This window comes from Letharia columbiana, assembly GCF_014066305.1.
Source record: "Letharia columbiana isolate WasteWater2 chromosome Unknown Sc0000051_s0, whole genome shotgun sequence".
In the NCBI taxonomy this organism is placed as follows: domain Eukaryota; kingdom Fungi; phylum Ascomycota; class Lecanoromycetes; order Lecanorales; family Parmeliaceae; genus Letharia; species Letharia columbiana.
In genome coordinates, this window is record NW_023501095.1 from 277,068 (window position 1) to 302,500 (window position 25,433).

Sequence of the window (25,433 nt, forward strand, 5' to 3'; positions counted from 1 at the left end):
ATTATTATACGCTATATTAGAGTATTACTTACGCGACTAATTTTATTAAATCGTCTAATTTCATAGTCAAATTTAAGTTAATATTAATACTCGTTATCGTAGAACCTTACCGTCGTAACGTCGATTATTAGAACTTTTCTTTTTTTATACGTATTATTATTAAACTAGTAGAACTAACGGAAAAGATTAGAATAGTTATTAAATCGGCGGAATTTTAGCTAATTTTTAAGATAGTTATTAAATCGGCGGAATTTTAACTAATTTTTGAGATAGTTGCTAAATCGGCGGAATTCTTAATTTCAGCCCTATTCGCAAGATCAGCAATTTGAAATTTAGTAGAAACTTTTTAGATTTACAGATAAAAGACTATTTTTCCACGAAGTATACGCTATTAGCGCGAATAATTATCTTTTTAATAAGATTATATAGTTGAAAGATATACTCCCCTTCGTACTTTAATAATATATACTTTTCACTTCGATTTATAAGTTTCTTCTAAATTCATTTTATCGCGTAAGCGATAAAATCGATTATACGTAAATAGAAAAGAATAAACTTTTATTAATAGAAGACCTCGAAAGAAGTTACGATGATTCTAATATTAGACGATTATATTGTTAAGTAGTTAGCGATAATAACGATTTTAGATTAAAAGAATTTATTAAGATTAAAGCTTAATAGAATAAGATATATCTTATATAGTAGGATTTATCTAAAACGCTCGACTATATTATTTATCTAAGGATTATTAGAGATAATAAGTTTTTACTTAATACTCGATAGTATTACGAGCGTATTTTTAATATATCTCTTAGTTCTATAACTAGCGAGCCTTAACGAAGATATTCTCTATTATATTATATCTTCTTTTTATCTATATAATTCGATATCTTAGTTATCTTATTTAATATATCTATATTAATATTATATCTATATCGATTTTAATAAATAAAGCGAGATAATTAAGAAAGACTTTAGATATATACTCGCCCTTATTATTAAGACGAATATAAGAGATTTTATAGCTATATAATTTAAGATAAACCTTAAATTATAAAAATATAGCGAAGATTTTACTCTTATAGCGAATATAGTAGACTTTAGAGTAGAAGATAAAATTATTCTTAAATATTATAAAGTATTTATAGCTATTAAAACTAGTAGGGGATAAAGACTCTACGAGATCGCTATAAATGAATTCGCTTAATTATATATCGAGCGTAATAAAATTAATATAGAGAATAGTTTTCTAGCGCCTTATAATATAGCACTTATAAGTATATTTATTCGCGATATTCTTAGTAAAATTTATATCTATCGCTATAATAGAGAGTTTATTTAGATTCTATTAATCTAAATAGCTTATACGAGTATATTAGAGTTAATAAATCGAGTTTAAAGAAATATTATATATCGCTAAGATACTATTTAAATTATTCTAGAGGTTAAAAAAGAATAAATCTTAATTACGAGTACTTATAAGCTTTAGATTATCTTTAATTAAAGCGTAGCTAGTCTTATAGAAAACGACTACGATATCGAAATTTAAGAGTTTATTAATAGAAAGAAGATTAACGCTTATATCGAGTATATATAAGACGTTAAATAGAGTAATATTTATACGCTTATCTTAAACGAAGTAATTTAAACTAATAATATCGCGATTAAGGGGTTAAATTTAATTATCTCTAATATCGCGAATAAAGCGAGAGTAGATCTTTTTATAAATAATAAATATCGAATAATTAGCGAAGAAATAGCGAGAGTAGCTAGAGTTTATTATTATATAAGAATATAGATCGATAAAGTTAATAGCTATTAAGTTATACTTTAAACTAAAATCGATAACTATTAAGTTAATAACTTTTTTATTATTAATTATATTAAGAATATTAAAATTATTAAAATTAGAATCTATATAATATATAGTTAAATCTAATTCTTTTAGAAAGATATAGTTAATATTAAGATACTTATTCTTCTCTAGAGTAGAGATATTAAAGAGTATTTCTTTAATACGCTTACGCTTAATATTAAGACTCTTTTCTATATTATTAAAGTTAATTATAATAATATAAATCTTCTTCTTCTTTTTCTTATTCGATATAAACTTTTTAAATTTTAGATAAGAGAACTTGATCTAGCATTTAATGGGAGAATATCTAAATTTATATTTAACGATCTTATATAGAAGATAAGTTTCGCGATTAGCTTCTAAATTATCGATTTTATAATATTTAATAAACTACTTATTTTTATTCTTATCGCTATTATTATAAATAGCGTATATAATAATATCGTTATCTTTAAATAATAATAAATAAGTCTCTTTATTTATCGCGGTATAGATAATCTTATTAAATTTAATAGCCTTATCGTTATATAGCTCGTAAATTTAGATATAAATAATTACGAAGATATTAAAAGAATTCTTAAGTCTTATAAAAAAGAGCTAAATTAGAAAGGATTTTAATAGAGCGAGCGATTTATATAGGCTAGCGATTTCGATAATAATCTTATAAAAGTTCTTTTTATATTAATAAACGTCTCTTTTAAAAGTAAGAGTAATATTAAGTAATTAGCGAATTAGCTTTATATAAAGTTTAAAATCTTTAAACTTATAATATTTAGCGATAGCGTTTAATATTATCTAAGAATTCTTATTATTATAATTAATCTTAATAAGTTAATAATTACTATATTTAAGATATTAGAAAATAATTATATAAGTTTTAAACTTTATAATTTTAATAAAGAGTAAAAGATTATTAAGTATTAATTAGTTTTTAATATCTTATTTTTATCTAATATATCTTATATTAGATTTTAGAATAGCGATAAAGATTAAAGAAAAACTATCTTCGTTAGAAAAGAAAAAATTAAGATTAAATATTAATTATAAAGTATTATAATTAATTATTTAAATCTATTATCGCTAGAAGATAGTTTAGATAAAAATATATAGAATATTAATAGAGAGAGCGATAACGGCGATAATAATAATAATTTAACTATTATTTTAGATAAGATAATAAATTTAAAGAAAGATTTTAAGAATAATTTTAAAGTAGATATAATAGGCTCTTTAGTATAAAGATTAAATAGCTTAATATCGCTTAAAGGGCTAAGAGTATCTTCGCTAGCTTCGGATTTAAGATTAATAAGACTATCGTTTAATAAAGTAGCGAGAATAGAATAGATACTCTAATCGTCGTTAGAGTTCTCGAAGATCTTATTAATACTAGTTAACTATCGCCTTTAAGCTTTAAGTTCTTATATAAAAAATAGAAAGTATTTATACGTAGAGCTACGATAGATATAGACGATATAATTAAAATAAAAGATACTTAATAATAAAAATAACTTATAAATAAAGACTAATTTCTAATAAGATTATACGGAGTGTAATTATTATAAATATACGAATCTTCTTCTTAAAGGGAAATTAATATCCTTCTTATACTACTTATTTAGAGACTTAGATCTAGGATATTTATATCGCTAACTGCTATCGTAAGACTTCGAAGATTATTTTAACTTTATAATTATAATAATAGAATATAAATAATTATAAAGAAAAAATTCGATAATAAAGTCTTAATTCTCTTTTTTAAGAGGCTTCTAAAGATTTAGAAGTTAATATTAATAAGATATTCTTATTATTTTAATCTTAGTAGACTTATAAGCGTATTAGAAGATAGTAGTATTAGCTCTAAATTACTTTAAACTACGATTAGACTATTAATACTAATATTTAATTACTTTTAATTAATAACTATTAATTCGATAGTTAATATATAATTTTAAAGTTAATATTAATATAAAATAACTTTACTTTTAATAAAGTTAAATATTTTAACTTAGCGAAAGCTAATAAAATTTAAAGAAATTTTAGCGATATAACTCGATTATATAACGATATAATTATATACTTAATATATTTAGCGAGTTCGATATTTCGACTAGAGGCGATATATCTCGACCCGCTTAGAGTAAAAATAATAGCGACTCTTAGTCTCTTATATTATTAATAAATTATACTCGCTTAAATCTATAACTATTTTAAGAGAGAGAAATATCTTTATTAAGAAGATTAAAAGAATATCTTTATAGCTACTACTATCTCTATATAATAGACTTTAAATATTATAAGATAAATATTAAAAGTCTAAAAGTAATCGTAGTTATAGAGGCGAATAATAATAATAATATAATAATTATCGAGTAAAGCTCGAGTTTATAATCTATAGAAATATAAGATAAGATATTTAGTTATTAACTATAAAGTTACTATAAAGAAAAGAGCGATTAGATATAAATACGCTAAGATATATTACGTAATTATATTACGTAATCGCTAAGACGTTAAGAGTTATATAATTCGAATTTTAATAAATACTTCTAAGATCTCTATAAAATATAATATTATTTTATACTATAGCTATTTATATTCTATATCTTATTAATATAAATCGAAATATTCTTCGTCTATAATAATATTAAGACTCTTTAAAGAGAATTAATAAAATTCCTCTATCGATTTTAAAGTAATCGTACGAGCAGCTAATATTAATTCGAGTTTAGCGTATTAAGTTATCGTAAAGCATATTTCTATAAGTTAATAATTATTTAGACGCGAAATAGAAAATATTCGCTAAGTTAGCTACTTCGAAGTAGAATAGCATTTACGCTTATATTATAATTATAAAATTTTTATATAAAATTTAAATAACTTATAAATATTAAATATTAAATATTTAATAATAATTTATAAAGATCTCGAAAATTTCGAAGTATTTTTAAGATTATTTTAAGTTAATTATAGAATTATCGCGAAAATTTCGAATTATCTTTTAAAGTCTCGAAAATTTCGAGTTAATAATAATAGATTTATCGCGAAAATTTCGAATTATCTTTTAAAGTCTCGAAATTTTCGAAATTTTTAAATTAATAATAGTATTTTTAAGATTATTTTAAGTTTATTATAGAATTATCGCGAAAATTTCGAATTATTATTTAAAGTCTTAAAATTTTCGAAGTTTTTAAATTAATAATAATATTTTTAAAAATATTTTTAGTTAATTATAGAATTATCGCGAAAATTTTTAAATTATCTTTTAAAGTCTCGAAATTTTCGAAATTTTTAAATTAATAAAAGTATTTTTAAAATTATTTTAAGTTAATTATAGAATTATCGCGAAAATTTCGAATTATCTCTTAAAGTCTTAAAATTTTTAAAGTTTCTAAATTAATAATAGAATTATTACGAAAATTTCGAATTAATAATAATAGAATTAGTTTAAATTTTTTAAAATAATTATAAAGTTATAACGAAGATTTTAAAATATTTATAAATTTCGAAAATTTCGAGTTTTTATAGAAAAATCTCGAATTTTTCAAAATATTTATAAATTTATTATAAAAAAATTATATATAATAAAAATATAATAAATAACTAAGTTATTAAATTTATTTAAAAAAATAACGTTTATAATATTTATAAATTATAGATATTTTTAAAAATATAATATTTTATATAATAGATTATAATAGTTTATATAATAAAGAAAAAAAGCTTTAAAATATAAAATAAAAATAAAAAAGTAGATTTAATTTTATAGTATCTTTATATATATTAAGAAATAAGAAAATAATAAATAAATAAAAATAAAAAATAAATAAAAATAAGTAAGTATATTAATAAAGAAAAGAATTATTATTTTATATATATACTAATATATAGAATAACTATTAATATTTACTTCTAGAGAATTTAGATTTTTTATTAACTCGAAATTATCGTTTGAAATTATCGTTTAAAATTATTATTCGAAATTATTATTCGAAATCATCATTCGAAATTATCGTTCGAAATTATCGTTCAAAATTATCGTTTAAAATTATCATTTAAAATTATTAATTAAAATTATCGAAATTATAGCTACGATAATTTCGAATAAAAAAAATCGAAAATTTCGAGTTACTTAAATTTTTATTAAGAGTAATCGTCTTAAACGATTATTAGACGACTTTAAATTTAAGTTTATTATATTTACTAGTTAAATTTATATATATAGAGAATATATTTAATATAAGTTAATAATTATTCTCTTAGTAATAATAATTATTCTTAAAACTCGAATTTTTCGCTATAATAAATATTCTCGAAAAATTCGCGGCGCTTCGCGTTTTTATAAATTGTTAGTAATATCTCTACGAGGGTTTATATTTAGATTTAAATAGAGGTATCTAGCTTCGAAGCTCGATGACGAGCTCTCTACGGAGGCCCTACGAAGGCCTTACGAAGGGTACTATTATGATATTCTTCTATTTGTAAAGCGAAAATATCGAATTTCGGTATTTGATGGTAGGGGGTAGGGCTTAGGGTCGGGCTTAGCGTGGGTCACCGTTCAGCCGCGCCTGGACGGTTACCAGACCCCCATCAGGGGGTGCAAAAAGTGACGAGGCCAACTAGGCCGGATTTGGACATAGCTTCTCCAGACCAAACTGGCTACATTTCTGCTATTCTACCACTACCAGATCACCACGTAGCTGATTTAATACCCTTGCCACTGTTATTTACAAGCCATGAACAGCGATCCGACATCTCATCGATTCGTTTCTGGATTTCTTCTAGAGTAGCGGGGTTGCTATGTGGTTACGTCCAAATCCGGCCTAGTTGGCCTCGTCACTTTTTGCACCCCCTGGTGCCCCGTTGAAGGCCACATTCTTGGAGAGCTCCTTCCTTGTTTCTCACATCCACAGCATTCCTTATGGGCTGTGTGCGTCAGAAGGAGAGAGTGTTTGTCATGAGGAGGATGTCATGGCGCATAGCAGTAATGTCGGTGCTACACGGTTCGCTGTCGGCGTCCTTGGCGGAGACGCTGCAGCCTAGATTTGTGCGAGGCTGCAGCAGATCAAAGGGTTGATAGGCTGTCAAGGAGCCGAAAAGAGCCGGCTGGTACGCCTGCAGATGCGCAGCTACGACGCTACAAGGGCTTGGAAGCTGCGGTGGGGAATGTGGGACTCAGCCTTCCGCAATGGATGGCATTGATTGGTGACTCGGGCCCTGAGAAGCTTTGTTAAGAGGCTGAGAATATGCATCATGGTATTTCTGGCCGTGCTCGTAGTTGCAATCCTCTGCTATGACTTACCCATGTTGGACAAATCAAGTGGTACAGCCTCACAACGCAGCCTTGTGCCCCGCGGTCAAAGCGCCGTCCATGCAGGCAGAGGCGCCACATCAGCTCCGTAGCCTTGCTCCCGAACTTCTTCATCTTTCGCTCTCCGTCTTCTCCATTTTATCCCCCGTTGACTTAGCATCACATTAACAATATCACAAACGATGGCAGATCCTCTATCCGTCTCCGCTAGTATCTCTGGCCTGATTACCCTCGCTGATATAGTCTTTCGTCGGACCTACAAGTACGTGAAAGCTGTCAAAAAAGCACCGAAAGAGATATCAGCCTTGTCTGCGGAGATAGGCGCCCTCTACGGAATCCTCAGCAATCTGCAACTGGTCTCTCGTCAGCTTGAAGATGAGACATTCGAATCAACTACACGAGTACATCACATCCACTCATGCTATCAAACGCTGGAACATGTGAAGTCTATTTTGGATAGAGATGACACATCTTCGCTAGGCGATCAGCGACTAGAGACCCTTAAGAGAAAGTTAAGATGGCCATTTACGTCTTCAGAGGTCAAAGACCTAATCACAGAAATCGAGCGTCACAAGACAACATTGGGGCTGGCATTGAACGTTGACTGTATGTCCGGTCTCCTCAAGGCGCTATCCAGACAAGACCAATTTCTCGATACAATTGAGGGAATGAGGACCGAGCTCAAGGAGAGACACGAAGCTGAAACGCGCATCGCCATCAACAAAGAGAGACAAGAAATCTTGGAATCATTCGCGAAGGTCGATTCTCGCAGCAATCACGACATGAGCCGAAAGCTGCGGAGCCCTGGCACAGGTCTTTGGTTGACAGAAGGTCAAGAATTCAGACAATGGTGGGAAACCAAAAACGCCAGACTTTGGTTTTACGGAATTCCAGGCGCGGGCAAGACCGTTTTGGCCTCCTCTGCGATCGAGGAAGCCTTGCGAATGAGCAGCCCCAGTATCGCAGTTGCGTTTTTTTACTGCGACTACAAAGATTCAGCCAAGCAAGACTTGTCGAACATACTAGGTTCATTGGCTCAGCAATTCGCTAAGCAGGACGAGGAGAGCTTTGCGAAGCTTCGACAATTCTACGAGACTCATAACCCAGAGCATCAACAGCATTTTGCTTATGACTCGGACCATTTGTGGGGTCTTGTAAGGAAAATGACATTAGTCTTCGATTGTGCTATGATCATTGTCGACGGACTTGACGAATGCGGGACGAATGCGCCCTTAGTGGTTGACGCTCTCACCGCCCTCAATGACGGTGAGGATACTACCATCAAGACAATATTTCTGAGCAGGGACGAGATAGAAATTCGCGAGCGTCTGGAAAATTACAAAAAAGTTTCGATTGCCGCCAGGAGTAGCGATCTTAGGCTCTACGTTGGGGCTGAGATTGATCTCAGAACGCGTAAAAAAAGGCTCAGGATCAAGGATCAGTCACTCAAAGAACACATCTTGGAAAGGCTGGTGGAAGGTGCAGAAGGCATGTATGTTCTACATTTCATTACCCACTTATGTTATAGGATGTCGGGATTTTACTGACAGTGCAATTGAGCAAGGTTTCGCTGGGTTACTTGTCAGATGGACTACTTGTGTGAGTTACCGAACGATGCCGCCCGCCGCATAGCACTTGGATCTTTGCCACCGGACCTGACTTCCACGTATGAGAGGATTCTTAAAGCCGGGTGAACCAAAGTAACCCAGAAACGCAGAAGCTGGTTCGAAGGGCGCTACGTTGGATTACATTTTAACAAAGATTTCATTACCACCGAAGCTTTGTGTGAAGCCGTATCTATTGACTTCGGCAATACAAGGCGAAATCCTCAGGCTATACCTGACCTGTTCGAGATCTTACACTGGTGCAGCAGCCTTGTACGAAAATCGGCGAATGGCAACACGCTGGAGTTAGCTCACTTTACGGTCCAAGAATTCCTCCAGCAAATTGATCCCAGACGGGATATTTCATTTGGGGCGTATCGAATCGATCCCGAAAGCGACGAGCTCACACTTGCAAAGGTATGCCTTACATACCTGAACTTTGAAGACTTCGACCAAGGCGGTCCGTTTGGCGAAGATGTAGTAGAGCGTCGTTTCCATGAATCTCCGTTTCGAAGTTTTGCTATTGACGGATGGGATCACGCTGCTCGCAAGAACTTGGATGACCCTGAACTTTTTCGATTGGTGCAGAAGCTGTTCAGCCCCTCTAAACCGAATACATTAGTCTCATGGATGCACGATATGACTGCCAAACATCCTGCATGGGGGTCTCAATATAAGGAAACACAGATTATCATCAGCTCTATGTTTGCTGAAGCAACCGCGCTGCATTACGCCGCCATGTACAACCTCACCAAAGTGTGTAGCTGGCTTATCAAGAGTGGATGTGACGTCAACCGAAACACTAGTTTTGGTACACCACTTCACTTCGCGATTTTGAGGTTATGAAACTTGGCGCTGGAGATTCCCCCCCTGAAACAATTGGAACGAGAACCAGGTGGTTTTGTCCGATGACACCGCTGGTGACACTGTTGACCTCCTTCTAGGATGTGGAGCGGATCCAAATTGCTGTTATGATCTGGACGATGAGAAGCTGTCACCTCTCTTCATGGCCTTGATTACTAGGCGATGGGATCTTGCCGAGAGGCTGCTTGATAGGGGTGGATTAATTGACAGTGGCTGCCTAGACATACTTGAAAACCATGCGCGATCTGAAGATATCTGCAAATTGGTAGAACATACAAGCAACGATAACGTGCTGCGAGAGAACCACAGTCGTTTGCTTCAATTGGCTTTGAGAGCGAAGACCTGGTCGAACGCGACTCGCCTAATGCATGAGGATAGTGATCAGCCCTGTCAAAACACGCACTACGAGCATGTCTTGCGTACTGCTGCTGAATTTGGGCAAGTGGAGATCGTAACACGCTTACTGGACAATCAGAAGCTTGATGTTGATGCAGCAGATGAAGGTACGGGATTCACAGCCCTTCACCATGCAGCAAGGACCGATCAGCTCGAGGTTGCGCAAATATTGATGGATCGAGGAGCCAATTCGAGCAGACCGGATAGCCTAGGAAGGACCGCATTACATCATTCCGTCCAGAGAAAAGAGGTTCGTTGTCTTCAGTTTCTCTTGCAGCAGGATGCAGATACTAGTCTTCGGGACTTAGAAGGCATGACCGTAGGGCATTTAGCTGCCCAAGGAGGCAACGCTCAAGCACTGAGCATTCTGCTGAGTATGCCGGTCGATTCAGCATTAACGACTGGTCTCGAAGCAAATGATGGAAGGACGGCTTTCCTCTGCGCTTCAGCGAATGGGTCTAAAGAAGCCATGAGCTTACTTCTCCGGGCCGGCAGTAGCCTTACCGAGACGACTTCAGATGGATGCTCTGCACTACACTATGCTGCCAAGTCTGGCAGCTTGGAAGGTGTTAAGTTCCTCATTGGACACACTATTGATCCATGTGCGGTGACCCTCGATGAGTCGAATGCATTGCATTATGCCATCAGTGGGAACAGCGAAACGCTTCCAGAAAGTGTACATGTTCTGCTTGAATACGGTGTGGACCCCCACAAAGCTCGCAATGACGGATTCACACCACTTCATGATCTCGTGAGGATCATCAGGGAGAATTCTTTGTCTTCAGATCAACTTGATCACCTTTTTGCTGCTAGCCGAACACTGCTAAGGAAGCTGCTGGGGAACCCTAGACTCGCATCAGACCTACGGTTGGGCTCTGAGCTGATATACTTGGCTTGCACACACTCTTTTCGTCGTGCGAATGAGATCGTCTTGGATCTCCTGGAACTTGGTCTCGACTGCAACATTCCTTCTTCGAACGGTAGAACTGCGCTCATGGCTGCAGCAGAAAGTGGGAATGATGCTCTTTTAAGCACATTGCTACTCCATGAAGCTGACCCGTGCATCAATGATTCGGGGCTCAACGCAGTTCATTGTGCTTGCTTCAATGACCACAAAAATATTCTTGTTCAATTGAGAGAAACGGGTATAGATTGGAATAGTAAGACAACTACTACAATCATAGGCTGCCGACGTAAAAATGTCACTGCGCTTCATATCGCCGCCCAATTCCAGGATAGCAGCGTTCTCGAATACTTGCTGAATGAAGATCTCATGTCGAACATTGACGCCTGCACAGACCGTGGAGAAACGCCGTTGCATGTGGCCGTATGGGCAGGAGCATCCCGAAATGTGTCTCTTTTGTTGTCGAACAAGGCAGACGCTAGTGTTGTAGATGCGCTTGGCAGTAGTGCAATTCATCAGGCTGCGAGATGGGGTGTTGAAGAAGTCATTGTTGAATTCATAGGACATGGTTCAGATTTGGGGCTGGCAAACAGCCTTGGACTGGACCCCGAGTTGGTAGCGAGGAAGTATGGTCACGAGAGCCTTGCAAAGATCATTATGGACTATGTTTATGAACAAAGTGAGTCTTGCGAATCCGGCCAACGGAACTAATGCGAATAATCTAATTCGGTGTTTCTGCAGACGAGGAACCAAACACCCACACAGACAGTCAGAGACCAGGCAAAACCCACGGAGCATCGGAAGCATTGAAAATAGCTATAGATATAGGAGACCTTGAACTTTGCATGCGCCTCGTTGAGGATGGAGCGGATCTCCGATCTGGTTTTAAGTGGTGCATGGGATGCACACCTCTTCTTTACTCTCTCCATAAAGGACAACATGCCATTTCCGAGTACCTTGTCTCTCAAGGAGCCTCAACTGCAGGTAGTGCATGTGAGTTTTTTTCAACTCGAGGGTTCACTGCATTCCATTATGCCGCATTTTCGGGCTTAGTGGAGTTGCTTCGATTGCTACTTGGGAAAGCTCCGAGCGAGATATATGTTAACCGTGATCCGATACATTCTCTACACTATGCTGTACTTGAAAACAATACTGAGTGTGTCAAGCTGATGTTAGAGCACGCTAGTCAAGGTATGCACTTATCCTCGTATCGGCTCCTCTAGTATGGTAACGAGAAAATCAACACAGGAGAGGGAAGAACCACTCGCGATGGGCTTGGCACGTTGCAGGAAAATCTTGGTCGGATGGTCAACATGCAGGTGCAGGGCGATATGCTCCGTTGGTCTTGGTACGCTGAGCCTAGTGAATCGTTTCCCGAATCACTCTTAACAGCAAAGCCACTACACATCGCCGCAAGCGAGGGAAATTCAGATATTGTACTGATGTTGTTGGATTACGGAGCGTCTATTGACTGCGTGGACGGGGAATACGCGACACCATTGCATCATGCCGCATCTAATGGCCAGACGGCCATAGTAAGACTCCTCCTTGACTCAGGAGCAAACCCGAACGCCGTGGATTCGACACTCGAAAGTCCATGCATGGCTGCTGCTTTCAACGACCAACTTGATTCAATTCGAGCATTACTGCAAGGTGGTGCAGACATCCAACTACGAAATTGTTATGGTCAAAACGCTCTACACCTTGCTGCAAGTTCTGGATCAAAGAATGTGTTTGTGTTTCTGCTGAACACACCGACTGGGCACAGTTTAGGTGCAGAGGACATATTGGGTATATCATTTCTCGATGAAGCCATCAGTTGCAGATCAAGCTTTCCAATGACCTTGTTGTTGAACCTGGCGCTCCCGGTCGAAGCCTATGAGTCTCGAACACGCAACATCTTGAGCACAGCTGTTGCTCATCACTCCGCAACTGACGTTAGACAACTATTACGGCGACTACCGACCGGCCTTCTGCCCAGACTCCTGAACCATCCCGATCTACATTGGGGCACACCACTACACACAGCAGCTGTGCTGCCAAGTCTTGATACTATAAACCTGTTGCTTGACACGGGTGCCCACCTTGAGGTCGAGGAATCCGAGTATGGCACTGCGTTGATGGGGGCCTGCGCGACCGGTCGCCTTGCGGCAGTCAAATTGCTTGTCGCGAGAGGTGCAAAGGCATCATATGAGAAAGACGGGCAGTGTTACAGCGCACTTCTCGCTGCGAAACACCACCCGGAGGTTAGAAGGTGGCTACTTGTTGGGAGGTTCTTGGAGGGTCCGAAGCTACTCACGTACAAGGAAGTCGAGTAGAGGAGTTGACGGCATATTATGGTTAGACCCTTCTGCTAGACCTGATTGAAAGTCTGTATACGGTGTGATGCACGATGCAAGGTAAAGCTTGGTGGATGACATGTTGAGCTCATGAATGTTTGACAGATCACTTCGTTTCATCTATCTGGAAGCCCGAAATGACATTACATTGGACGTAGCATACTCTGAGTTTGAAGCAGCCTTCGCTATCGCCTTTCTTTTCCTTACAGTATCACAGGACTTGAAAGACTTGTGGGATGTACGGACAGCAAGCCGTGAGCCACCCGATTTGATTCGAGTGTCCTCGGCAAAACAGCGGAACCCTCACGCAATCTCTTCCTGCTCCTTTTGCACTCGTGTCATGAATTGATCCAGATCATGCACTTTACGCCGTGAGTATATTTCCATCAACAGAACGCGAAAGACAGAAGGGAATGCTTGTCATATGCGTTGCTCCAATGGGTTGTAGCTGTGGACCGTGTGTGCCGCGGCTCAACGACGCCGATGATCTGGTCATTTTCCTCCTCAGTATCGAATTTACCGTTTTTGACATCTTCGAGGACTACTGAATGCGTGTATGGCTCAATATCGACATCATGGTTTCTTGCATTCGGGTTTAGGTTTGCCATGCTTATGCACAAACCAAGGCCACCACGGCACCGCGTAAACAGTAACCGAGCAAGTTCTAGGCAAGGTATTAGCATCGCGAAAGAGGAGAAAGAGTCACATCCAAGTTCTTTACTCAAAAGGTGTGCGTGCATGCTACTGACCCAGTCTGCCGTCATGTATCGGACACATAGGTTTCCGAGCATCGACTCCTTGTAATCGAAACCGCTCAGGGTTTCTCTGACGCCGAGGCACTGCCCCAGTCACGAAGCCAAGGCGGTGCTGAGCCGGGCGGGGCGCGGGCATCCGTTCGGTTTTCTTGGTCTTCGGTGTTCGGGTCAGGCTGTGCGGGGGAAACTTCACGGCGAGCGGCGAGAGCTGGGCACGGTGTTCGAGTCTGCCGTGATTGAGCTAGCGGGTGTGATTTGAGCGCTGATCATGGCAATTCGGAGGCCGTGGGTCACGATCTGAAGTCGGTGGGGACTAGATTTGTGTTTTTGGGGGGGAGGGGTTTCTAGGTATGTGCGGTGACCCGGTGATAATTTCTTGGTAAAGGCTATTTTTGACTCGTGGAGGGGACACGACTATGTTGGTGCTGGTTGTTGTGGTTGGCTTGCTGTTTGAGCTCTTTGTTCGGGATTGGAAGCTCGAGTATGTGGGCTACTTGGGCGAGATGGAGAGAGGAGAGCATAGGGAAGGCGAGGTTGAACGTGTGGAACTATGTTGGGTGGTATGTTTCAGGCTCGCGCCATCTCCATAGACGATAACGCCTCAGGAGACATTGAAGATGCTGACATAATGAAGGGTAATAAGGCGTACTAGAGACACAGAGTGAGAGGAATGAAAATGGTAGATATCAAAGAAGAAAAATGGCGCTTAGAGACGGAGAAGTATATCAGAGGGGGGAGGACGAAATTAAAAACCCGCTTGCAATGATTAGAGCTAACGTGAATGCCTGCAACAATAACAACAATGACAACAACAGCAATCAGTACAAAAATAGCGACAATGGCTATGACGGCTTTCGCGCCATCCGCATCAACTTAGCCGCGTTGTACGTTATGGCTTACCATGGAGTAAATAAGGGAACTAGAAAGGCACTTTGGGCCCCAGGGGGAGGTGGCTTCAAATGATCATTGAGAGTCGTCCCCCATCTCGTCCATGACAGCAGCGTTATAGTTCAACCTTTCAAGTCCAAATGAGTAAGCTCACGTTTATATCAAACTCAAGCTTGGATACCTAAGCTCACATTTGAATTAAACCAACCTCAAATCTGGACACCTAAGCTCACATTTGAATTCAACCAACCTCAAATTTGGGCATCTAAGCTCACAATTCAACTAGGCCTTCACTCTAAAACTTCATATGCCGGCTTTTCAAAACTTTCCCGCCTTCAAAAACTTCAGTTTTCAAAAAGGTTTCTTGGACTACATGATTCCTCTGTTCTAGCATTGACTGACATATTCCTATCTACTCCTTTGATGACACTGCGCTTCACTCTAATCGCATCGAGTCATACCACCAGCTATTCAAAGGGCCCCACCCCCCACCCCCCAGCTTCCGCCTTCCAACTTTCAACGATAACTCTTGGACTACCGATTTCTCTTTTTCATCTCTGACTGATGTTTTCCCACCTACCACTTTGGCGTCACCTCATCCTCTTCACCCACAAATCAATCATCATGACCGAGCCAGAGCCTATGATTGAGGCTATGAGCGATCGCAAAGATGGTGCATACGACGGAAAGAGCACAGTACGACTTCGATTCATCCTTTCTTTCATCATGTGTAATAACACGGTTATAGGGTGTCGAGGAAAACGCATTTCAGCACGATCGCACCGATGAGGTTCCAGAGCACCCGAGCATGACCCAGAATAAAGCAACCGGTGAAGGAAAACATCGACAAGATGATGACGACGGGTCGAAGATGCCCACGGGGTCCGCATCGAAGAAGCGCAAGCGCGAAATTGGATTGCCACGAACACCTACCCCCGGGTATCTTCAGTATAACACAGCCCGCTATGAATTGTATGATCCCGAAAGACGCAACACTGGTGCATCCGTCGACGGACCGTTCAAGTCCTTCCGCCAATACGATAATTATACACTGTACTCGAATCCAGGCGTCCAGGAAGCGAAGGATATTCCAGGAAAAGGCGTCCGCCTTGATGATCTGGCAGTCGCTTTGGTTCTTACTCAGTGCGGTCAAAAGACACTGCATGAAAATTGGCCGGCGGAGTTCGATTTGAATGGGATGGTTCGCGCGACGAGAGTGGGTCTTGGTCTCGCCGCGAAAGCCTACCAGTCGGAGGGGGATGTCGACATCGATGGAAACGTGGTGACAAAGGCAGAGGAAGGCTACTATTACCGGTGGTGGCGCGATATACACTGTCTGTGTGGGAAGGAAGGGCTGGAGGCCGGACAGTACAAGATTCGTCCATCCCATGAAGATCTCGGGCGTCCAGGTTTCGGATTCAAGATCTCTTCACGAGCCAAAGTTCAGTTGGAGCCTGGCAACCCCAACGATCCCAGCTTCTCGTGCTGTAAAGCCTTCACGACGTCCGTCAAGTCCGGGGCCGCTAATAAGTCCAAGACCGCTACCGAGACCGAGGCGACCGGGATCGCCTAGGCACACAAGACGCCCAAGACCAAGTGATTCGACCTGATGGCTGAACGTGGTGGATGTGGGACAAAACCATGCGGCGTGGCTGCGACACATCGATAGACTTGAGGCGGACCCTCAAAGATTTTTCTTTTCTTTACTGGATAGAGCGAACGTGATGAGAGCATTCGATATGGCATAGATGTGGTTGACGTGGCGGATGGTCTCGAAAGGAATCCCCGAGGGGAACCTTTTCTCTTAGGATAGTGCAGACATGATATGATGAGAACTTCAAATGAGACATGGTGGCTGAACGTGGTGGGCGTGATGATCTGGAGGCAAACTCGCGTAGCGTGGGTTTGACGTCTTCATAGTCGTGATAGGGATCCCTGAAGACTAATGCATCATTTCAAGCACAACATTTGCTATCTCTGTCGAAATTGAGGATTCAATTCGCGGTGACATATATCATGTACACGATAAAGGGAAATGGGTTAGAATACTATGTCGCTCTAGGGATGTGATTTTATACCAAAGGTGTAGCAGATGAGTAGATGCCGTTACTGGCCTGGAGGACATTGCTGGATGCATCAGTCAATTGATGGCAGCATCCGAACCGTCGCGTTGCCTTGAAATTCAAGTTTCGCTAAGCCTGGAATATGCGGAAAGTGCTAATCCGAAAAGGGTTTAGCGAGCTTAGCACGAGGCAAGTCGCGTCTTCCACGCGAGTGCACGCATGCCACTTACACACAACCGCTTCAAGTATATACAGCAAGCTGCTTTTCACTTTGATCTGCTTAGGGGCCGTCTCTGCCCATGATCTACCGTACCAATAGCACTCGCTCTGATTGATTCACCCAATTGTCTGTTCTTGCGACGCGTCGCTGGCTCTGACATGGCTGGTAACTCGCTAGACATCAAGGGGGACCTCTGCAACTATCTCCAGGTTATCGACAGTGGCAAATTTGCAACCTCTGGGCCACTGAATGGTGCCAGTAATCCAGGCTTGTTCGTCAAGGGAATCGGAAAAGTTGGGCTTCCACTCTCTGAACGAGACGCTGCAGACCTCAGTCGTGCAAGCCATGAGGCGCCTTTTGGCAAAGGCAGTGAGACCTTTGTTGATCCGACAGTACGCAAGACATTGGAGCTGAATTCTAGCCAATTCGAGCTGCGTAATCCCGCCTGGCCATCGACACTACACGAGGTTGTTGGGAAAGTCGCTCAGGAACTTGGCGTCGTTGATGGCGCTTCCAGTATTCGTGCTGAGTTGTACAAGTTGCTGCTGTATGAACCAGGTGCGTTCTTCAACAAACACAGAGAGTATGCTGCCAACCCTGTCAACATCTGTGATTGTACTGAGCACTAGCAGTACCGAAAAAGCCCCAGGGATGTTCGCCACTCTTGTGATCGCACTACCTTCTGAGCATACTGTTGGCCGTGTCATTGTTCAACTCAGAGACGAGGAGCAGACCCTTGAAACGCAGGGTCTATGTGATTTTGGCTGCGCTTACCTTGCCTGGTACGCTGACGTGAATCACTCTGTGTCGAAAGTAGAGTCTGGGTATCGACTCGTCTTGACGTACAACTTGATACACCAAGCATCCGGTTCGAGCCGAGTAGCTTCAATCTTGAGCGATCACAAGCAGAACCTGAACAAGGTCTTGGCACTTTGGAGCAAGCAAGATCGCGAGATCAAGTCTCATTCTGACTATGTCTACGAAAAGATGGTGTACATACTCGAGCATGAGTACTCCGAAGCCAACATCTGTCTCGACCATCTCAAAGGAAAAGATCAACTTCGAACCCGCTACTTGTCGGAAGCTTGTCAAGATCAAGGCTTCTGTCTCTTCTTCGCGCAGTTTGAGTACAGTCAGTCTGGAACTGTCGACGAAAACGAGGATGATCCCGATTGGGCAGATCACCTAAACGATGCGGACTATCATGAATTTCTCAATGAACTTGAATCAAATTGGAAACTCCTGACTGTCTTCCAGTCTGATGGCCAGCAATTAGCAGAGGATATCGATTTGGAAGAAGAAGAAATCCTCGAGAATGCCGACTTCTCGGGTATTGAACCGGATGAGGAGGAATGTGATGGCTTGACTGGCAATGAGGGATGCACTGCCACGCATTTCTATCACAGGACTTGCGCTGTGATACTTCCCAGGACTCGCCGTCTTAACTTTGTGTCAGTTGCTAGGGAAATCAATGTTAGAGAGTATATAGCCACGCTTCTAAGTGAGATGCAAGATGAGGCGTTGTCCATTGCGTCACGAGAGGAACTGAAGAAGTTCTGTGAGATGGTTATCGATGCGAAGAAGACGCCGCAAAAGCCGCAAAAAGGATCTGTGGAGGATTCCTACAGCTTCAGTTGGCGTAAGGAAGAATCCGAAATCAAGGGTCTCTCACGTGTTTCTGACGAGGAGCTGGCTTTCGTTGGTGAGGCTACTTTGAGGCTCAATAGGCCAGATCTACTAGAAGAGGTCGCGAGGGTGGCATCGCGAATGCTGCCTCTCGACCTCTTTCCGAAGCTGGGTAAAGGTCTCACTGATCGCGATGTAAGCCTTTGGCAGAATGGGTAAATAAACATCACATCCTCTGGTACTTTGCTTACTTCCCGCAAGAATAAAAATGGCGATACTCCGCATTCCCAGCATCTCCGAACGTATGAGGGCCGTGGAGCTGTTCATCAGCAGCTACCGAGGGGCTACGGGGACCACTGCTGCTGCTATGCACAACATGCAGGACATTGAGCGTGAAATGGCCATGAGCATGACGGCGACAGAGAGTGAGACGATCGTCGTGACGGCGGCTGATGCTCAGACCCTGATACAATTCTCTAAAGAATATGGCGAAAACTACACGTTTCAAGTGGTCCTTCCACTGGTCAAGAAACACACCTCTAATATAGAATTCATTGTTGCATTCCTAACAGGGCTTTTTCGAGCCAGCGAGGCCGATAAGCTTCGCCTTGAGATCGTCCAGAACCTCTTCCAAGACATTCTTGGCGATGTGATTTCAGACCTCCAACTTCAGTACCGAGAAGTTGGACACGAACAGCTGCTGAATGAGTTCGCTAAACGGAGGCGCTTCGATTACAATGGGCACGTATTTCAGGCCGCGGAAGACCAAATCCCGAGAGCCATGACCGCAGAGAAACTGGCGAGTCTATTTCACAGCTGTGAAAAGCTGGGTCTCTCTCGTGAAATCGATCAGCTCGCCGATAAAATTATCTCGCATGCTCCCAACGCGAATACCGTGACTTTCGAGCGTGTTCTTCTACAACTAATTAAACAGCTTCCGCCGCCCGTCGAAGGAGCATCCAAGATCGCAAACCCTCACAGCTATACGCGTCTCTTTCGCACAGTTCTCTCGTCCTACATCAACACCTACGTCCAACCCGCCCCCCAAAAGCCTACAGGCTTGGAGCGCCAACCTCGTGGCTGTAGCCTCTATTGCGATGACTGTGTAAAGCTCGACGCCTTTCTTAATAATCAACAAAGGGCCCAAGTGCACTTCTCGCTCAATGGCAAGCGTCGCGATCACATAGAAGAGCGCTTGAGACAAAGTTATTGCAGCACGGAAACCATAAAGCATCGGACGCCATACACTCTCGTTGTGAAAAAGACGGGGATGGAGTGGGAGAATGCGATGAAGGAATGGAAGCAGAGATGTGAGGTTGCATGGAAGACTGTTGAGGAGATCGGAATTGAAAAGTTGAAAGGGTTGCTTGGGGAGGGATGGGAGGATGTTGTGGGGTTCGGAGGTATCATGCCGGATGGTAGGGAAGAGAGCGGTGAGAGACGCCCTTTTGGCAATCTGGCGCAGGGGAAGGGAACAAGTGGTGCGGTGGAGACAGGGGCGAACAAGGTAGCGGGGCATGTTGGGCCTGAGATCATTGATCTGGATTGTGAGTAAGGTACAGCAGATTAGGCGGAGGTGACCCAGCTCTCAAGGGCGTTTTGACGAACAATACCATGTTGCTCTTCTAGCCTTTGAGAATCTGTACCGTTTCAGCAGCTTATACACCATGTTTAAAGCAGGAGATACGCGTCCAGTGCAAGCTATACACATATCGTATCTCTATCGGCAGATGGCTTCTCATTCGAATTCGACTCTTCCAAAGCCATTGTATACCATTGTGCCGCCCGCTCACGCCTGCATATAGACATCTCGCTCCAGACTTATGCCATAAACACCGGAGTTCTTTTACGCTGGAGTACGAGAAGATGCCTGTTCAGGCCTCTATATAGGCTTGCTATTCGCGACGGGAGACGGCCCAATCATTTCTTTACATCCTGTGTGGCCCCTTTTTGTGTATATGACGTTGATGTTTTCAGGAATACGACGTCTTATCAGGCCTCTATTCAGACCTGTAATTCTTGGCGTTGAGATGGCCTAATCGTTTGTTCATATTCTATGTGTGCTTTGTTTCTGTGTGCCGTGTGTGCTTTTCATAAGTGGGACAATCACATAGTATTTGGATTATTCGGTGGACATGATGGGTTGTTGCTTCACTTAGCATTACTGGAAAGCTCACATGCTTCAGTAGTTTCCATGTTGCCCAGTACTTTTGGTTTGATGAGCCAACATATTTACATCCTCAGTCAACCCATAAGTGCTCCATGATCTTCTCAAATATGAACCCATCTACTTGGTCCCTGTTGCTGACTAAAGCTTCACCGTCCTTCCCCAATGATTAGGCTCCACTCACCGTGTCGAGGTGCTCCATGTACTTCGCTCGGTCTTCAACAGCGCGTAAAAGTCCGGATTTTGGGGGGATTTCTCGGAAGATGAGGCGGTAGGTAGCCTCCAGGACACGGGATTGAGAACCCTCTCCTTCAGCCCCTCCTGGATGTTCTGCTGGATCTACGTCAACACTTGGTTGCGGAGGAAGCTGATGGAATCGGATGTCGCGTCCCAGGATTTCCCCTAATTCGTCACGAGTTTTTTGACGTACGGCAAGTGATCCGATGTATCATGTGTGACGATCATCATCGTCAATAGTACCCTAGTGAGTCCTCGTCAGTCTGTAATCTTAGGTTTTGCGGCGAGTCATGACAAGTCACTTGAACACTAGACTCAAGTTGGGGTTCCAGCCTTTCTTCTGGGCTGACTAGGGCCAGATTCGCCGTTCATGGCAGACATTCTCTGTCGGGCTGGTTTCTCCGTTTCGACGAACACTACTTGCAAAGATATACGTCGAGTGGATAAGAGCAAGGGAGAACTTCGGATGAAATAGATTTGCAAGAAACAAGGGGCTAAGAGTAAAAAAGGAAAGACATTTTGCTGTTATCAAGCCACTGGTGCTATTATCGGTAACCAGCAGCACCACCTGCCAGCCTAGCGAGATGAACTGTTAACGTTCAAACGGTGGCCACTTGTCGACCAAGGAATGTCTTTTGTGCATCCCTCATGGTGAACGAAGAACGATACGATGCGAGTTAATTATTTTTTTCGTAAGACCCCAAATCCATGCCCTGAGGTCGCACAACTCGACCTAGATCCAAACCTATGTTTCAACGTATGAACACTGTATATCATCAAGTGTGTGAATACCTACACTTGTATGGGCCTGTACCTTGTTCACATGTTGGAAAGGAGACGCTTTAGCTTGACCGATAAGCAGTTTACTTGAGGCAGTGCAATTACTTACATTTGGACACAGAAACTCAAGGAGTCAAGTGGGCAATAACGCTCGAGGATGACAGGACAAGTCCTTGGCATGTATTGAGTCAGATCGCGCCGCTACTGAAGGTTTCAGAAACAAGCGACAAACGACTAGATGCCCGCTTCAAGCCGCTTGCCGACACCCTACTGTTAAGCGCATGTCTTCAGCTCTTCCATTTGCTAGACCAAGTTTGCACATGAAGATGGTCATAGCTCTGATCGGTCCACCAAACTACTACAACATGTCGGTCTTACTACCATCAAACTTCTCACTTGCAACCAACGCGTCAGCGTATAATGGAGGTCTTTCCGTTTTCCCAGCTCCAATTGCTCCTGATGTTGTCCGCTGCTCCAGTTTCTTCTCGGGAGAGCGCCCGCTCGACGGGGATAAATGTCGAAGTACTTGGGATCTCTTACCTCGTGGCAGCAACCAGTCCCCATGGTTTACAAATCCCGAGTCGAGTCCCGCAGGGAAATTCCAATCGCAACTTCCAATTAAAAGAGGCGATGGTTAGTGAAGGTCCGTTGTAATTGACTTGAAGACCCAGATACTGATAGAGATCATTCTCGTAGAAAAGTGTCGCATCAAAGTGTCTGCATCGGGAAAACCCACGGAAGAGGTTAACTTTGCGGTCTACATTTCCGGCAATACTATGCGCGATATGGTGGGACGGATTATCGAGGAGTGTGTTGGAGCCAGAGAAGAATCACAACAGACACCATGGGGAGGTGTTGGGACTTTGTCTATTCGGCAGACCCTCGACTGGATAGTGCAGCCGGGCACTAGGTTCCCAGAAAGTCTAGACATACGTAATTTGTCCGTCGCCGCTCCCTCATAATCTCACACTGACCGAGATAGCAACGAGAACGACCTTCATTACGGCCATGGTGTATTCAAACGAACGGCTCACTGACTACGAACCGGGCGCCCAGAGTAAGGTGATCTCAAGAGTGCTCTTGGATTGGATAGATGCCGCTGCCAGTAGGCTGCCTCATGGCTCGCCATTCTGGGGGGTCCTCGCCAACAGGTTCTTTTATGTCTGGAAGGCGAACGAGGATCAGGAGAGAGGTCGGGGAGACAAAGGCGAGTTTCCGCATTGGTGGGATGATTTGCAAGTTCCACCAAATTTAGAGCGCGGACGCGCAAATGGAACAAAAGGAGCTGGTGGTGGAGTCAGGATTACTCTGAGGGACCTCCGAAAGAGGCTCTTGTGATCGGGAAGAAGTGTCGGGCATCTAGTCTAAGATGATTGTAACTTTGTCGCCCAAAGTTGTGGAGGCAAGGCTTAAGCTCATAGTTGAATCTACTAAGACACCGCATAGCGCTTGTGGTCCTTTACGGTTTTCCTCCCGTATCCTGTGCCTTTATCAATGTCAGCAAACTTCGCATCCTGCGCTAAACGTATTTAAGAAGCTATGTCAGAACAAAAAATGTAATCTGGTGATCTCAAACGACACGTTTCAGCCTTTTTGACTGGGCGAGTTTCATGTTGCTTCATACAGCTTAAAACCTGTTTGGTTTTGAAGTGTCACCTGAAAAGAAACGCGCGGTTGATGTCGAATCGTTTACTTTCGCCACCTGCGGCCGCCGGCGCCTCCTCATTTCAGCTAGTTATACCAAAGTCATCCCACACACGTTCTATGCCTGGTATGTCTCACTGGCTTGAGCTGGCAAGATTTCGGCTATTGAGATGGTGGCCTAGACATTCTTATTGGACTCCGACTACAATCAGATCACCATTTGCCCATGGTCTTCTCACGGGCCGACGCTCGGGAGTGCAGCCCCCTTGCGCAAAGCAGAGCAAACGAGACAAGTTGATGGTAGGGCGAGACAGACTGAAAAAATTGTCCAATTTCAACTGGCTGGAGTAACATTATTTTAAGATAACTAAAACTGTCTCCGTGACCACACGCTACCACAGCCACTGGTTTCCACTGCAGGTACGCAGACTTCTCAGTTTCGAAGTTGCCTCGACAACCCAGCCACCTCCGAATTGCTGAACTTGCGACGGAGACTGCGCATTGATGGTATCAGTACGTGTTGGACTGTAGCCTCGGCTGTTATACTCGGAGTGTGTCCGACCATGGAGTGTCAATTGCAATGGTAGGCAAGCTATGATCAAGCTGCGCTTTTCAGTGCCTCTTGTACTGCCCGTCGATGGTTTCAGTATGTGTCGGACTGCAATCTCCAATTGTGATACTCAAAGTGTATAGAACGATGGAGTGTTATTGGGAATGACTGGCAGGCTTGTTCGAGGCCACGTTTGAGCACCCTTCGCCGTCAGTGGTGCCTAATCCTGCTACACGGTGTGAAAGGAAAGCGCGCTTGCGCTGTCCCCGTATAAAGCTCTCCATCCATCCTGCTTTACTTGGATTCAGCATTTCTTTTCTCCCTCGTCTCGCACATCATCCATTGTGTTCCCTAGCCACTCAACTCGGTCCGCTCTTTCTCTACTACAAACCTCCGCCGTCAGTCGGGATCCGTTCCTTCTCCAAAAGAGGATATGCGTGCCACGTTCATCGGGTTGGCGGGCTCTCTGGTTACGCTGGCGCTGACGCAACGTCTTGACAAACCTCCGCTTGAGACCGGTTTGGACTATCTTCAGAAGGGACTTCTGGAGCATTTGGGCCCAGTGAAGAGCTCATACAAAAAATGGACCCCTGGCTGGATCCCTTCCGACTGCAAGACCATGACGGTGAACGCCAACCTGTCTGTGGCTCACGTGGAGACTTTCAGCGTTCAATACGAAGATGTAGGTACCAGTGTCAACGTTCGCGTTCTCCGAGATCAGCAATCAGTTTATTAATGGTGACAGTGTCCCAACGATCCTTGGCTTCTGTGCCGGCACATAGACAGCCCCGATCCTCTCGAAAATTTGATCGACCTCTTCGGCCGCGTTCCAGTGCGAGCGCGTCAGTGGGTCCGCCACATAGTCAACCTACCTGATCGTAAACCTTCCCCCCCAAACTGCTCTTTGTATCTGGCTAAGCTAACTCATCTCGCAGCCACCAACTTTACTAGCGCCTACAACTGGGCTGGCAACATTGCAATGTTCGAAAGCATCAACCGCGACCTGACCCTCTTCATCCACGAAACCGGCCACTCCCTCGACCTTCTCGGCGCTTACCCTGACAATCCCCTCTCCACCTCCAAACATTGGCACGCGCAATACGCAAAGGACTCCCACGTACCGGATCCGTATTCGCAGAGTAACATATATGAAGACCTCGCGCAGAACACCGTCGTGGCGGCTTACGATTTGAACGTTCCCGGTGGATTCGGCGTCGTCGAGCCTAAGTGGCG

At 42.3% G+C, this 25,433-nt stretch overlaps 5 protein-coding genes across 5 annotated transcripts in view; all 5 read left to right on the forward strand.

Annotated features, from left to right (window-relative positions):
* Positions 1 to 7,345: 7,345 nt before the first annotated feature.
* HO173_010679 (uncharacterized protein) lies at positions 7,346 to 13,249 on the forward strand (the record flags this gene model as incomplete). The annotated part of the gene is made up of 6 exons (XM_037312564.1): positions 7,346 to 8,655; positions 8,728 to 8,829; positions 8,881 to 9,578; positions 9,712 to 11,610; positions 11,673 to 12,122; positions 12,180 to 13,249. The coding sequence occupies 6 exons, from the start codon at positions 7,346 to 7,348 to the stop codon at positions 13,247 to 13,249; spliced, it is 5,529 nt and encodes a 1,842-aa protein (XP_037160612.1).
* Positions 13,250 to 15,537: 2,288 nt separating this feature from the next.
* On the forward strand, positions 15,538 to 16,486 carry HO173_010680 (uncharacterized protein; the record flags this gene model as incomplete). The annotated part of the gene is made up of 2 exons (XM_037312565.1): positions 15,538 to 15,609; positions 15,662 to 16,486. 2 exons carry the CDS (start codon positions 15,538 to 15,540, stop codon positions 16,484 to 16,486), a joined length of 897 nt encoding a protein of 298 aa, XP_037160613.1.
* An 868-nt stretch (positions 16,487 to 17,354) lies between these two features.
* HO173_010681 (uncharacterized protein) lies at positions 17,355 to 20,377 on the forward strand (the record flags this gene model as incomplete). Its single annotated transcript, XM_037312566.1, has 3 exons — positions 17,355 to 17,779; positions 17,829 to 19,037; positions 19,084 to 20,377. 3 exons carry the CDS (start codon positions 17,355 to 17,357, stop codon positions 20,375 to 20,377), a joined length of 2,928 nt encoding a protein of 975 aa, XP_037160614.1.
* A 1,910-nt stretch (positions 20,378 to 22,287) lies between these two features.
* On the forward strand, positions 22,288 to 23,344 carry HO173_010682 (uncharacterized protein; the record flags this gene model as incomplete). The annotated part of the gene is made up of 3 exons (XM_037312567.1): positions 22,288 to 22,639; positions 22,703 to 22,939; positions 22,989 to 23,344. 3 exons carry the CDS (start codon positions 22,288 to 22,290, stop codon positions 23,342 to 23,344), a joined length of 945 nt encoding a protein of 314 aa, XP_037160615.1.
* Positions 23,345 to 24,633: 1,289 nt separating this feature from the next.
* HO173_010683 (uncharacterized protein) overlaps positions 24,634 to 25,433 on the forward strand; it is a gene marked incomplete at both ends in the record, with an annotated part of 1,041 nt that continues 241 nt past the window's right edge. Inside the window, 3 exons of the mRNA XM_037312568.1 lie at positions 24,634 to 24,882; positions 24,946 to 25,078; positions 25,136 to 25,433. The exon at positions 25,136 to 25,433 is cut by the window's right edge and continues 241 nt beyond it. Of these exons, the coding sequence (XP_037160616.1) occupies positions 24,634 to 24,882; positions 24,946 to 25,078; positions 25,136 to 25,433 (680 nt within the window). The remainder of the gene's footprint in view (positions 24,883 to 24,945; positions 25,079 to 25,135) is intronic.